At 46.5% G+C, this 15,084-nt stretch overlaps 1 protein-coding gene across 1 annotated transcript; it reads left to right on the top strand.

Annotated features, from left to right (window-relative positions):
- The first annotated feature begins 234 nt into the window (after nucleotides 1-234).
- GSG1L2 (GSG1 like 2) lies at nucleotides 235-14,789 on the top strand. The gene is made up of 5 exons (XM_033422593.2): nucleotides 235-529; nucleotides 9,005-9,052; nucleotides 10,084-10,236; nucleotides 11,503-11,614; nucleotides 14,493-14,789. The coding sequence occupies exons 1-5, from the start codon at nucleotides 235-237 to the stop codon at nucleotides 14,749-14,751; spliced, it is 867 nt and encodes a 288-aa protein (XP_033278484.1). The 3' UTR covers nucleotides 14,752-14,789.
- Nucleotides 14,790-15,084: the final 295 nt, after the last annotated feature.

The raw sequence follows: 15,084 nt of genomic DNA, 5'->3' as shown, positions 1-15,084 counted from the left end.
TCGTGGGCGGGACAGAAGGGCTGACACTGTTAAAGCGGGGGCGTCCCAGCGCTATGCCTCCTCAGGGTACAGGTGCTCAGAGGATGCTGCACGCTGGAGAGCACCGGTTTCCCAGGGGGATGTGAGGGAAGATGTAAGAATGCCAGATGGCGGGCTGAGGAGGGGCAGGTACCATGACAAGGCAGGGGAGGGGGGCCCCACGGCTCATCCTGCCTCTGCACCCCGCATTCGGCCATGGACCGGGCCAGGCGACAGCGGGTACTGGCCCTCCTCCCCGTCTGCCTCGCCCTCGCCTTCTCCCTCACGGCCGTGGGCAGCAGCTACTGGTGCGAGGGGACCCGGCGGGTGGCAAAGCCGCTGTGCCAGGACCATCCGGAGGTGCTGCACTGCATCCACTACAGCAGTGGCAGCAGGGACAACGGGACCCAGGCCGTCCAGTACATTTGGGAGACGGGAGACGACAGGTTCATCTGGCGCAGGTTCCACCTGGGGCTCTGGCAGTCATGCGAGGAGAGCCTCGACAGCACAGGTGAGCACGGCCTGGGGGGCCCGGGGGGACAGGTGCGGGATGGCCACTAGGGCTTGAACCCCAGCTCTGCCGCTGACTACCTGTGTGTCCTCGAGCAAGGCTCTCCACCTCTCTGAGCCCCAGTTTTCTCACCTATAAAACAGGAACAATAGCTGTACCCATCTCTAGAGTTACCATAAAGATGAAATGAACGAATTCACTAAAACACTGCACCTGATACAGGATAAGTGTTTATTACACATTAGCTTTTACCATTTCCTAGTGTCATTCAGTCTCTGGTGAATCTCAAGTGGCCCCCCACCCAACCCTAAACTGCATCCCCGCACGTTTAAGGGGTCTTGGAACAGAAGGTTCTCTTAGGAAACAAACTCATCATCATTGGTGGGAAGGGAATCCCCTGTACGGAGCACATACCAGAAGTAAAACCATGAACAAGTCAGACCTTTATCTCAGGCAACCTTGAAATAACCCCAGCAAAGTAAATATTGTTTTCTCAGCTCGCAAATGAGGAAACTGAGTTTCAAGCTACACAGGAGCAAGCCCTCCACCACCACCATTACTCAGCCCTGATTCGTTGATGTCTTTTGAACTTCAACGGGCTTGACAGGGTGGTGGTGAGGGAAGTGGTGAAGGAAGAGGACAGAGAAGAGGAAAGAGAAAGTTATAATTTGGAGGACGTATTTCAGAGAACAGTGTTTTTACCTCGTGAGCAACCGAGGAAGGAGGAATTCGGCAGCCTGGCTGCAAACCCAACCCCATGCTCGGGGCCAGGATGTTCTTCCCTTCCTGCTGGGAGAACACGGCCCTCAAGGTGGAAAGGAGAGGACCCCACCCCTCAACATGCCCACCCTGACCTCAGCCTTATTACATTACATCCTTGTACAGTTTTTTGCTTTTCCTGAAGTTTCTAATTGCCTTTTCTTTCCCCATACCCGTAGCATTAGTAGTTTATTCCTGAGGTCTAAGTAAAAGGCAACAAGAAGGAACCCTCTAAGATGCTGTGTGCCCCTCCCCATCACTGCCCCCGTGGTCACTGCAGAGGGGCAGTGCCGAGCCTTGCCCTCCCATGTACACAGGCCAGTGCCTGTGGCCTTTGCTCTAAGTGTGGTGAGGACACTGCAGCAGTACAAGGAGCTAAGGCTACTGGCGGGGCTTTCCCCACCTCTCTCCTCTGGGAAGTGCACTCTCTTCCTATCCGTCCACTCTCTCTACCCTCATGGACAGATGCAGGAGGCTCACGGCCCTGCCTCCTGAAGGGTCCTCAAGATAGTCTCAGGTTTGTGGTTTGGAAAATACAATCATCATACCCCTAGGCAAATTGCTTGAGAATTACCATTCCCTTTCCAAGTCCCCATCTGAGGGTCGCCTATTTCTATTTCCACCGCTGCATATAAAGAAAATATCACACCAGCTATCAAATGGTGCACATCACAATCACCCAGGGAGTTTGTAAAAATCCAGATACCCAGCCCTGGACTTTCTGATTCAGCAGATCTGGGATGCGGTCTATAAACCTGCATTCCCTTTAAAAAAATATTTAACCAAGGTAATATTTACACATAGGTAAGAGATCAAATCATTTTGAAAGGCTTCTAAGAAAAACTAACAGTCTCCTGCCGCTTCCTACTTCATAACCTAGTGCTATATCCAGGGGAAACCACTTTTAGCTTAGTTCTTTCTTCTGGTATTTGCCTCTGCATTTCTAAACAATACGCTGATATAGCTATGTTAGATAGTATCTATTAGATGTTAGATAGTATCATGTTAGATAGTATCTATTGACTTCCTGTCATAATAGACAAGGATAAATTTCTCTCACCACCACATCCCATATCTGCCATCCTTCTAATATAGTTATATTGCTATTTTATTTAAATCAACAAACCAATAATTTATTTACACTATACACATATTGTTCATCACAGAATCAAGAAGGGTGCTATCACTACCTTAAACTTCTTATACAGCTTTTTGCTTTTCCTGTAGTTTCTAATTGCCTTTTATTTCCCCATCCTCATAACATTTTTTTTTTTTTTTTTTTTTTTGCAGTACGCGGGCCTCTCACTGTTGTGGCCTCTCCCTTGGCACTTTTGTCAACACACAGAGTGTTTACTACACACACCCCCGTCTTCTCACGGGTCACATGACTGAAAGGTTTTTCGTATATGATCAGGAAGACGTGCTGAATTCTAAGGAGGGTTGATGTTTTCAGTGATTCATGGACAAAGCCAAGGAAAAGTAAAGAATGTATTTCTTGACCCTTTTCTGATTTACGTTTATCTTATATGTTGATGTCAAACCAGAAGGAGGCTTTACCAAGGGCTTCGCTGGGTTTCCTCAACGATTACTCCACACAGGTGCCTTTTAAGGTACTCTTTGTAAAATTAGATGTGTTGATAGTCACACAAATTTGGAAAATGTCGTAGACTACCTTTCCTTCTTGGAAATTCACAATGCACATTAGCACATTAAAATCTCAATAAAGAAACCTGTTTATTCTTACATATCCCAGTGTTTCCTAAAATTAGTTGAGGTAGTAAAAAAAAATGTCTGTGTAGAATAAGGATTAATATCCTGTGAGACTAGTGTTCAGTGGAACACTCTTTGGAAAAGGCTGATCTAGAACATCAGACTCATTTCACAGATGGGAAAACTGAGTTCCAGAGGTAGACAGGCCCCACTGAGGATTGTATAGCTAGATTCTGATAGAGCTACACATGCAACTCAAACTTCTTAACCCTGAGCCCAGACTTTCCCTACAAACCCACAATACCCAAAACTTAACTGAAGGGCAATGGTCTTATAATTGTCAATGAATAAGTTTGTGCCCATCCATCTAAAAAGAATACTCCACTCACACTTTTATATATTTGGGGTTTTTTTCTTTTTATTTCTTTTTTTTTTTTAAAGGCAGACTGCCACGTGCAGCGCCTCATTTGGATGTGTCTGGAGTCTCGGAAGCTTGACTACCCTACGTTCTCCTATAAATGGACCTTGAGAGCTTGTCTGGAGGTTCTAGCAGGGGAGCACAGCTACTCGTATACCCTCGACCAAAGAACGGTCCTCCTCTATCGGGGAAGGTCGTCCTCTTCGACAGAGCGTGCAGCTTCGGGAGGGACACAGATGGAGCGGTGAGGGAGGAAGGGGACGCCCGCCTAGCCAGCCAGATCAGCTGAATGAACGCTGGCGATGAAAGGGGTGACAGAGGTTGCAGCCAGATCGCCCTCACATCCTACGTATTTCTTGATATAATAAGGTCGTCCAGGTAAACCGAGGTCTTTCAATATTGTCATCACTTTATTAAGAAGGAAGAAAGGAGGCCATTGTCCTCAGAACACCTTCCCCCTCCCCAGAAACGTGATCACTGTGCTACAAGATGCCCCGAAAACAAAAAAGGTTAGAATTAAATGTTTACTAGATAATAACTAAAACAGTAGCAAACGTATAAGGAAATAAAGCAAAAGGCCTACATTAGGTTGCCAATAAATGCCTACAGAAGGTGGTAAGGGCTAGCGGGGAATGCCAGTGACCTTGAAGCCTCAGCCTTAGCTGAAGGGGGCACGTCTTGCTCAGCTCAGCCTTACGGGCTTGCGGGCTTATGAGCTCAATGTCATCAGTTCCTCTGGTTGTTCAAGGGGTGCAAGCTATCTGGCTTTCCATGTGAAAACACATTGCCCAGGCCCAAGAAAGCATGGCTGCAGCGGACCGCAGCCTGGGGCCCCCTCGGGGAGATTACTCCGTACAAATTTCTGCTATTTAGTCTAATTTAGCACAAGTGCCTGGGAGAGTTGGGGGCAAAACAAAGGAAAAGACTGCAACTGGAGGTGGATGGAAGGCACCCATCCGGGGCTTTAGAGAGAGGGTCAGGAGAGGTGAGGGGGGCTGAGTAGATCTGGCCGTAAGGACTCCAGCCTGGGGAGGATGTGCAGGAGAGGAGCCTCGGGCTGTCCGGCCACCCCCAGCTCTGCTGCCCCCTGAGGCTTCCTGGATATTTTCCTTCTGAATCATCTCCATCTCCATCCCCCTAAAAGTTGACCCTCCGGGGATCCCCTACCTGGAGTGCTATTTCCGGTCATCCTCTGTTAAGTCACACCGAATAGCTCTGCACCTTCTTCCTAATGCCTTTAAAGAGAGAGAGCATCCTCCGAAGTGAAGATTTAAAACAAAAACTCCTGGTTGGGGCAGCGCTTCGACTAACTGTTCTTTTTCTTGGACGAATGAATTAGTCAACAAAATGTGTTGATTTCCAATACTATGCTGTTCTGCTAAACTCAGAAAGTTCAAGGACAGAGGGACCTGGGCACCCCATAGTGGGTGGGGGCTTGGGGAGAACAGCAGACAGGTTTCCAGAGTCTGTCCCCAGGACTACGACACCATTTCCTAGGCTGGCTGGCTGTACGGCTTGGCTGGTAAACTTCTGTCCAGCTATGTAACACCTGCCTGTCCGGCTTTGTGGGATTTATAAAGATTTTTCCTTTTAATCCTGCTGGGCTTATTCAAAAGGAACATCATTTCTGAGGATTCATATTAATCAAGGGGTCACTGTGGTCTGACCCTTCGCCCAGGCTAAACTCACCCTCCTAAGCTATTGGGAATTCTCTTAATCTCCTTGGCCGGCCTCCATTTTCACTTTGCCCTGCCCCTGGCTCTGTACCTGGCCTCCTCTTTACTCCTGCTGAGATAAGGCAGCCCTCTTCAGAAGACAAGATAGACCCTTAGGCCTCCGTGTATTAAGTATAAAGACAGCAGGTGGTGATGTTGAAAAAGGCACAGGGTCCCGGGTGAGAAAATCCAGTTTCAACTCCTGATTCTACCAACCTGTTTGAGCCTAGCCTCCAAATCTGTAAGCTACGGATATCTGTACTTGCCTTTATCAATAATTAAACACACCAAAAAGTGGAAGGCTGCTCTCAAGATCCTTTCATAACGTTCTCATTGGAGGACTTTGATAAAACCCATTTTGCAGATGAAGAAAGCGAGGCACAGAGAAGTCAAGGAACTTCCTATGATTCCTGACTGGGGCAGACCTGGCATAGAAGCCAGTCCTGTTGGATTTAAATGCCACATTCTGTCCATGATGTCCATCTGCTACTCTCACTCCAGGCCTGGCTCACAGGGTTCTAGTGAGGAGCTGATGAGATGATGTGAAAAAAGGACCCCCATCAGCCCCAAAGTGCCTTGCAAGAGAGCAGGTGCGAGTGTTGAGATTTCCCCAAGGCTGTAGACCTCCCTAGTAGAACTGGGGCGACCAGGACGAATGTTGAGCTACCGTGGCCATAACACTGCTATCAACCGAAAAAAAAAATGCACAACCTAAAAGCTGAGAATTACGTTTTATCTGGGGCATTACTGAGGACTTAAGCCTGGGAGACAGCCTCTCAGAGAGCTCCGAGGGACCATTCCAAGGAGGAAAGGGGGGAGCCAGGATATATAGGAGTTTTTGCAAAAAAACAGGTAATCAAACATCAAAAGATTACTGCTAATTAAAGAAAAACCAGGCATCTCAAGAAAAGGAGCGCAGCACTTTTCTATGTATGGGAAGACGCAAGAGTCTGGGCTTAATGAAATTCTTCCTTTGATGTGCCTCTTCACTATCTAGGGCCAGTATCCCGGTTTTCCGCAACATCCTTTGTTGACTGATACGGCAAGTGACATTCTCTGTCCACACCACTGCTGCCGCCAAAAGCAGAGAATCAACCAGGAAAAATGTCCCCTTGCACAATCCAAAACGGACTTAATGAGAAGGCTGCAGAGGCCAGTGTGGCTGTAGATTGGCAGCTAGCTCCCTGATTCTGTTGCGCTTGGTCCCAGGCGGTGTAAATACGCTCCTTCGGGCCACTTGTTGTGGACAGTTAGGTGACAGATGAATCCCTGCTTCCGAATCAAGCCCAGCAGGGCAGCTCAGCCAGATGGCGGTATCATAAACCCAAACTTTATTTCTCTTCTTCCTATAGCTCGGCAGAGGGGCAACGCAGAAGCATGAAGGAATGAGGCCCAAGGGTACTTGGAGGTTGAGCATGGCAAATCTCAAGGGTTATGGCCTTTGGGCATCTGTACCTTCAAAACCATGCACCTGGCCCTACATAGCATACTTGATGAAGTAGAAGGTGAATGCTGGCTTGCGCTAAGGAAGCAAAAAATGGGTTCTGCATTGGGAAGTCAGCTTGCTGGAGAGAGGACATGAAAGAAGAAGAGAGATTTAGACGTGAGGCTGGAGGAATGGGGGGAGGCTGTATGAGTTCTTGAATAGGAAAGTGATCTGGAATTTTCTCTTCTATAAGAGAAAACATATTTTCTAAAGTCCAAAGATGCTCCTCAACATTACTTCTCTCCCTGAAAACTTCCAGAAAAGTTAGTTGACATGATCTTTGCCCTCAAGGTGCTTACAGTCTAGTAATAAATAATGATTTATGCTAACCATAAGCAAAAAGGCCCCATTAGAACTCATTTTCAATTAATTAATTAATTAATTTATTTTGGCTGTGTTGAGTCTTCATTGCTGCGCGCGGGCTTTCTCTAGTTGCGGCGAGCGGGGGCTCCTCTTCCCGATGCGGTGCGAGGGCTTCTCATGGCAGTGGCTTCTCTTGTTGCGGAGCATGGGCTCTAGGCACACGGGCTTCAGTAGCTGTGGCACGCGGGCTCAGTAGCTGCGGCTCACGGGCTCTAGAGCACAGGGTCGGTAGTTGTGGTGCACAAGGCTTAGTTGCTCCGCGGCATGGGAGATCTTCCCGGACCAGGGCTCGAACCCGTGTCCCCTGCACTGGCAGGCAGATTCTTAACCACTGAGCCACCAGGGAAGTCCCAGAACTCATTTTATTCCATTAAGGTTTAAGTGCACAGTAACTAGGAGAGCAGCCTTCCTACCTAGTATCTCATTTAATCTTCAAAGCAAGGCTAGTGTGGGGACTGTTGAACAGATTTTAGAAATGGGAAAGCCATTCCTTCGAAGAGTTAATGATCTATGCCCCTAACTTCGCCTCTTTTAGCTCCGACCAGCCCAGACTGGGACAGCAGGATGCATCTCCGCTACAGCCGGCTGGGCTGCATTAAATCAGCGACATGGCTGGACCGCACAGGTGGGGCCCCTGCAAGCCCAGTTCTAATGCTGAAAATGCCTCTACCTGTGTCTTCTTTACCATTCCTTCCTCTCAGATGTCCTTGGACCCACTCTTCCTAACTGTGCAGAGAAGAATCAGGCAATTTCCCAGGCTCCTCCCACTCTGCCACCCATGATTCATTTCGGGGCTGAAGTATGGAGAAATTGGCACACCCACCTGGGACAGGATCCCAGAAGGTGATTTGCTGTGGTCTCAATCATCCATCTGTCACTCACCCCCAAACCAGAATTGGGTGACATTCGTCCACTCAGTAGATATTTAAGGACTTAGCTCCTTCAAAGGGACTACACATCAAAAGTAGCAACGCAAGGTTTTCTAGCCGATCTGCGCAACGTGACAGATGATACAGGCAAAGCACACCCCCCAGAGCACAGAAGAAGCCTGGTGGTGGGTTCTGCCCCGTACCTGGTAGACACATAACAACTGCTTCCTTTCGCTTCCCTCCAGAAAGCAAAATGGAGTACGAGTAATTGGCTCACTCTGTAGCAGAGATAGTTCTGATATCTGCTCTAATTCATTTTTTTTTTTTTTTTTTGCTGTACGCGGGCCTCTCACTGCTGTGGCCTCTCCCGTTGCGGAGCACAGGCTCCGGACGCGCAGGCTCAGCGGCCATGGCTCACGGGCCCAGCCGCTCTGCGGCATGTGGGATCCTCCCAGACCGGGGCACAAACCCGCGTCCCCTGCATCGGCAGGCGGACTCTCAACCACTGCGCCACCAGGGAAGCCCTCTAATTCATTTTTTTAATGATTACGAACATTGTCACTTGCCCTCTACCCAGAAAGAAATTATTTCAGACTCATATCATCGTGGATGCTGTTTGGGAAGTCAAGTACCCCTGGTCTAAGGCTTGCAGCATCAGTCCAGATGGGCTAAGTTATGCTATAATAACAGACAAGCCCCAAGTCCCAGCAGTTTAAGCCAACAAATTCACTTCTAGCTCTTGCTGTTTGTACTTTTCAGGTCGGCGAGCAGTGTCTCCTCACTGGAGCCACTCAGGGATCTAGGCAGACAGAGACTCCATCTGGACTTGGGCTTCTGTGACCATGGAAGCAAGAAGATGAGAACCTTTAGACAAAACACGGGCTCTTAAAACTTCTGACCAGAAGTGACCTCCTCCCCCCATTTCCACTCCCAATTCTTGGCCGAAGAAAGGCACATGGCCTAGCCTGGCTTCACTGAAGCAGACCTTTATCATGATCCCCCAGGGAGGTGCACCACCTGTTGGGGAGCAATAAAGCCACACTCCCCAATCCTTGTTCAAAATGACCTGGATATACTCAAGGGATCTAGAAACACAGTTTGCCCCTAATAGTCAAGGTTCACCCTACTTGGGCTTCTGTCCTCTTTTTCTTCTAGGTGAAAAGTGTAGGAGTTTCCAGAGTCTAATACCAGCTGAAGAACGAGGTAAATACCTTCCTCACGTTCTGACCACCAGCCCTCCTCGCACTTTGGACAATTTCTGTGGTTTTGGTTGGGTTGGGGGAAAAGAGGAAAGAGTTATTTACGGTTTTTCTATGAAGTCAAGTCCAAAAGCCAGAACCACTGGCTCTTTTCATGTGCCCTGCAGTCAGTAATGCTAGAAAATGTTAAACCACCAACTTTGCAGAGGAGAGGGGAAGCCCTGATCGGTAGTGTTTGCAACTTTCCAGGGTGTAAACGCTCCCACCATGGCTGATTTCAAGCTACCGATGTGAGGTGACCACAGAACAGGAAAGAGATGAGTCTAGCTCATCACTTCCTATAGCGTTTTTTCTTTTCTATGACACTCATCAAATTTGTACTTACTTTCTTAGTATCTGTTTTCCCAGCTGGAATATAGCTTTTGTGATGGCATGGACCACATCTGTTCCATTCATTGCTGTGTCTACACAGTACCTAACTACCTTACAGGAGGCCTTTTGCAAATAATAGTTTCTCTCCCTGCCCCCTTTATTCACTCCCTTCCACATCCAACGCAGTTTCTTGAAGCTGCAGATGAGGTCCCACCCAAAGGGTAAATCATAGGCTCACACAGAAGCAAATGAGATCCTGGTATCTCGAATCAGGGCTCCTCAATGCTCAGATTCCTTTGCCCACCCTGGTTAAGTGGATCCTCTCCTTTAAAAGACAAAGATAATGTCTTCTGGTGGAATCAAAATAACACTTTAACTTTTGAACTAGGCCATGGGACCTCCAGTATCCCTCAGCTCCCCACATCAGAATTTTGCTTAGTGCTTTTTCCCTTCCAGCTAACAACAATCTTTACAAACTTCTCTTTCAAGCCCCGGGACCCCCCTTTCACTGTCAGCTTTCCAAGACTCTGCAGAGGTATCTGTGGTTTTTCACCCCGCAGTGCTGGTTTTGTATTTTTTGTTTTAGAAGTGAACTAACTCAAAGGACTAAATATCCTAGTACTTCTAAGTTCCCAGCGTCTCTGTCATCCTTACATTTTGCAGGTGTTTTGTGGCTGTGCATTGGGGCTGAGGTCCTGAATATCCTTCTGACGTTGACAAGCGCCATCGTCCTGGGCTCCAGAGTGAGTTATCACCGCTCTGGATTCCACTGGCTCAAGGTGGATGCCTCTGTAGCCATCCTCATGGTGCTTGCAGGTACTTTCCCCAAGCGCATCATCAGAACAGGCAAATTCCCCACAGCCTGCCCCACAGGGAACTGGCAAAGCTCCAGGCTGGCTCTTCCTGTCGCTCGCCCATTCAGCAGGACATCTGGTCCACGGGAGAAGCTACTGAATTAATCCCATTGGTGGAAGCAATGGGTGACTGATGAAACAAAAGGGGGATAGGCACAAATGGAGAATAAAATTTATCAGTATGTCTCTGTCACAACCCTGGGAAGGGTGTCCACTGGCTCTGAGAACAGAGATTGCTTTGTTTAGTACGATGGTTAAGCATGAGTCTGTGGAGAAATCCTCCCTGCGTTCAGATCTCTCCTACTTAATGGCTGTGTGACCCTGGGCAAGTGGCTTAACTTCTGCAAGCTAGCTACCTCAAAAGGCTATGGTGAAGACTAAATAAGAATGCACCTAGTATATAGTAAGTACTCAAAAACATGGTAGCTTGTTAAGAATGATTATCCAAGTTTGGGGTCAATATCCCACTGAAGATGATCCCCAGTTGGTCACTGCCTGCCATACATTTATTAAATAAAAACATAAATGTAATGGGAGTCCCTGAAAAAGAAAGACAAAACAATAGGACAACTAATATGTAAAAGCAAAATTCAAGGAAATTTTCTGGACCAAAGACCAAAATCTGTATATAGAAAACTCCCTCCAAATACCTGACAAAATGACACAGTACATTCAAGTCCTAGACACATCCCACTAAAACTGTTAAAGGAAAAAAAATCCTCTGGCTCTCCAGGCAAAAAGACCAATTCACCTACAAAGGACAGAAAACCACACTGGCAACTGACTTCGGTTCCCACTAATTATTTGCTATGTAAGTCTACTGTGGCCAGAATATATTCAGATTTTTATGCAAAGTTTTTATGTGTCAGCAAACAACCCACATTCTAAAGAATAACATGACAGAACTCGGTAAAGTATGGCTTAAGGCCAAATGTAGCTCAAGGACCTCCCCTGTGTGCTGGGAAAGAGAGGATAGAAAATCGATGTCTCTGAGCATAGTGACACGGGGACATGATAACATAGAAAGATGTGGTCTTGGGAGGGATGACATGGCAAAGGAACCTATACCACTGCGTAGATCGGTGACTCTAAGAGATTAGTGTACATGTAAAACATGAAGGCTGCTTGGACGGGCTCAAGGAGGATGCTAGTGGGCTCTGGACATCCAACTCATGTACTGTAGAGAAACTACATTCTTCACTGTGGCTCACAAGCTTTCCTTGTGCAGGGCTCCTAGCCATGGTGGCCCACATGATGTACACAACCATTTTTCAAATCACTGTGAACGTTGGACCGGAAGATTGGAAGCCTCAGACGTGGGAGTATGGCTGGTCATACTGGTGAGTTGCTGGCCACGGTGCTCAAGCCCCGAAGGACCAGCAGGGAGGCACACAGGTTTTGTAGGACCACTGACCTTGATCATGGTTCTGCCACCTGCTACTCTTGGATTAGTTTCGTAATCTTTCTGTAGCCCAGTTTCCTCATCTGTAAAATGATGTACCTGTCTCAGTGGTGCTTATGGGAATATAAAGAGGTTATGTTTATAAAGTTCTTGGCACAGAGTAAAGTGCTCAAGAAATAGAGGTGGTGCTGTTACTTTCTTCAACACAGCTTAAGGGGAAAAGTCCTGCTATAATTCCTAATAAATACTTCAATGAGGAGAGACCCAGCCCCTGATTCTAACGGAAAGACAGGCCATGACACAGAAGTTCTAGCTCTACCAGAAAGACTCGACCATGTCACACAAGACCACAGGGGTTCTCTTTGATGTGGACCTCCGAATCCTGGCTGCATCTTAAAATATATATATACATATACTTACATTTTCCTCCTCTATAACAACCTCTTGTGTTACTTTCTCTTTGTAAAACAAGTGTCATGTTCAGGGCTCACTCCCTCATCCTACTGTATACCAGCGTTTGGCAAATACATCTATGTTATGACTAACCATAAACTTCATGATTTATTAGATTTTGAACGCTTCTTCATCTTTGAAATCTGAAGAGGTTAATTTTTACAAATGTTTCTCTTTATACCATTTCCTCCACTTGTCACTTTAGCTGTCTCCCTCTGAGCAGGTGCCATTGGTCCCGAGGTGACCTCACCAGCACTGCAGTCAGGAGTACAGCTGCTCTAGAGCTGAGAGGGATGTCAGGTGGGTCAGGATCTGTGGCCAATTTATATTGAGGTCCTACTGCTGTGGATGTAAAAGCAAATCCCAAACATCATAGGAGTTTGAAAAATGGTCTGTTTGTTTCCAATGCCATTTTGTTTCCTATTGCTTTTAATTTCTTAATTTTCAATAAAAGAAATACATACAACTAGTTTTTAAAACTCAAATGGTACTAAACATAACAATCTCTCAGTCCCATCTCTCCCTGCTCTACTCTTCCAACCCACCAAAACCCTCTGTCTTCCTGCTCTGCTCTGGAATGGAGCTGTCGAGTGGAGATTTCCCTTTGCTAGTCCCTTGTTTCCTTGTGTCCTAGGTCCTGTATCATTATCCTAGTTTACAACCACTTTTTTGTGGGAGCACATCCTCCAGTAGCTTCTGAAGAAAGGATTCAATGAGAGAGAAATTATTTTATTCCTTGCATGTCTGGAAATGTATCTTTTCAATGCTCCACCTTGATTGATAGTTTGGTGGTATGTAAAATTCTTTGTTGAAAGTCATTCTCCCTTAGAATTTTGAAGATGTGTCTGTTTCCTTCTAGAATGTATTGCTTCCATCAAGAGTCCAATACCATTCTGATTCATGTTCTATTACAGGTAATCTATTGTTTTCTACTCATGATAATGTACCTTGAAGGGGATCTTCTTTCCGTCACATTCATTCTTCTTTCATGTGCTTGGTGAGCCCTTAAATTTGAATATTCACGTCCTAGAATTCTGAGAATTCTGTCTTTGATTTGTCCATTCCTCAGTCTTCTGCTCTCTTTTCAGAGAATTTTTATGAGTTAGATATCGGGTCTATTGGATTAATTATCTAGATGTTGTTGCACCTCTTATATCTTCTATCTCTTTTTGGTATTTCTGAAAATTTTCTTTCTATTTGTCTCCAACTTTTCTATTGAATTCTTATTTTGAATCTTATTGGACTTTCCAAGATCTTCCTTGTTTTCCAGTTGTTCCTTTTTCATATACCCTGGTATCGCTTTATTGATGCAATATCTTCTCATATTTCTCTGAGGATATTAATCAAAGAGTTTTCTTTTTGTTGCTGTTTTCTTCTCTTCCTCATTTTATCTTTTTCCTTCAGATTCCTTTCTTTCTTTTTGCGGGGGGGGGGGAGGATTGGGGTTTTTTTTGGCCGTGCCCCATGTCATGTGGGATCTTAGTTCCCCAGCCAGGGATCGAACCCTGTGCCCCCTGCATTGGAAGCATGGAGTGTTAACCCCCGGACCACCAGGGAAGTCCCCAGATTCCTTTCTCTTCTGTTTGTTGTTGGGCCTTTCTCCTAGATCTTGGTATCCTTGATTGTCAAGTCATATTTAAGGATGACTGGAAACCCTGGAGTGGGGTTGGAACTTAATAACTGGTAGGGTTTTTGTAGCTGATTGGATATGGGGCATTTATTTTACCTGGGAATTCCACCCCATGAAACATACACACATGTCAGTTTGCAGAGGTTCTCAGCAGCCACTCTTCTGGGTTCTGTGAAAGATGAAAAGTGTAGACTATCAACTCAGAATGCAATAGGCTTCCAGAGGATAGGGATATAAAAATAACCATGCCCAGTGCCAGTGTCCTGGGTTAGAGACAACAACAAAAAGTAATACATATGTCAGCAGATACTATGCTGAGTACTTCCCATGCCCAGTGCCAGTGTCCTGGGTTAGAGACAACAACAAAAAGTAATACATATGTCAGCAGATACTATGCTGAGTACTTCCCATGCCCATGTGAATTCCTCACAACCATCTGGTGTCCAGCATTGCTATCATTCCGGTTTTGCAGATGAGGAAACTGATCCAGAAAGATGAAGTCGCCGCTTCAAGGTCCCACAGTTAGTAAGAGATGGGTACAAACCCACAGTGCAAACTCAGCACAATGACTCCAGAATCGCTTCTCTTAACCATCAACACGTTGCCTACAACAACACATTGGCTGCTCTCTGAGATCCAAATTGGGTAGAACCAGCAGCTAATGTTCCACCCCAGCAGGAAGCCCTGGAATCATAGCCCTACACCCTTTCCTAACTGTGCCTTTTGTCGACAGCCTCGCATGGGGTTCTTTTGCCCTGTGCATGGTGGCATCGGTCACGGCCACGAGCAGATACACGGCAGCCCGCGTGGAACTGGCAGAGAAGAAAAGCGTGCGGAAGGGCAGTCAGCTCTCTCAACACAACTTCCAGGAACCCGAGTCTTCAGAAAGTGTGTGGGAAACAGAAGCTGCTCCCAGCCCCGCTGGGCGTGCCCTCGTCAACATATCTGAGCACCTGCCATCAGATGCCAAAGGCAAGGTGTCCGTGTGCTAGCCAGGGTTCACGGTTGCCAGATCTGTACAGGCAGACAAGCCAGGCACTTATGTCCACAATGAACATCTTTAGAGCGGGCTTCCCAAAGCTGTGGTCCAAGTAAACCTTCCACCTGCCATCTTACCCTTCACTAAACACCTTTGGCTTCAGTTTCTGATTCCTGTTAACATGTCAGTATCTTTAAGTGACATATTTATAGACTATATCAACCATTGATACTCTAGTATAAATGAGCATCTCACGCTTTCCTGAGAGTTTAATAAGGGTGACAAAAAAAAAAAAAGGAACATGTGGGTGCTAAGAGTAAGAGAAGCTGAAGAAAAGGGAAAACAG

This window comes from Orcinus orca, chromosome 19 (genome assembly GCF_937001465.1).
Source record: "Orcinus orca chromosome 19, mOrcOrc1.1, whole genome shotgun sequence".
NCBI classification, from domain to species: Eukaryota; Metazoa; Chordata; class Mammalia; order Artiodactyla; family Delphinidae; genus Orcinus; species Orcinus orca.
The sequence above is the reverse complement of the archived record's forward strand: the minus strand, read 5'-3'. Positions and strand labels throughout refer to the sequence as shown.

Bases quoted from the DNA above. Each gene is read 5' to 3' on its own strand.
- GSG1L2 (XM_033422593.2), top strand. From the start codon at position 235: ATGGACCGGGCCAGGCGACAGCGGGTACTGGCCCTCCTCCCCGTCTGC. The intron at 10,237-11,502 runs GTACTTTCCCCA...TTCCTTGTGCAG, and splicing joins CATCCTCATGGTGCTTGCAG to GGCTCCTAGCCATGGTGGCC. The intron at 11,615-14,492 runs GTGAGTTGCTGG...TTTTGTCGACAG, and splicing joins GAGTATGGCTGGTCATACTG to CCTCGCATGGGGTTCTTTTG.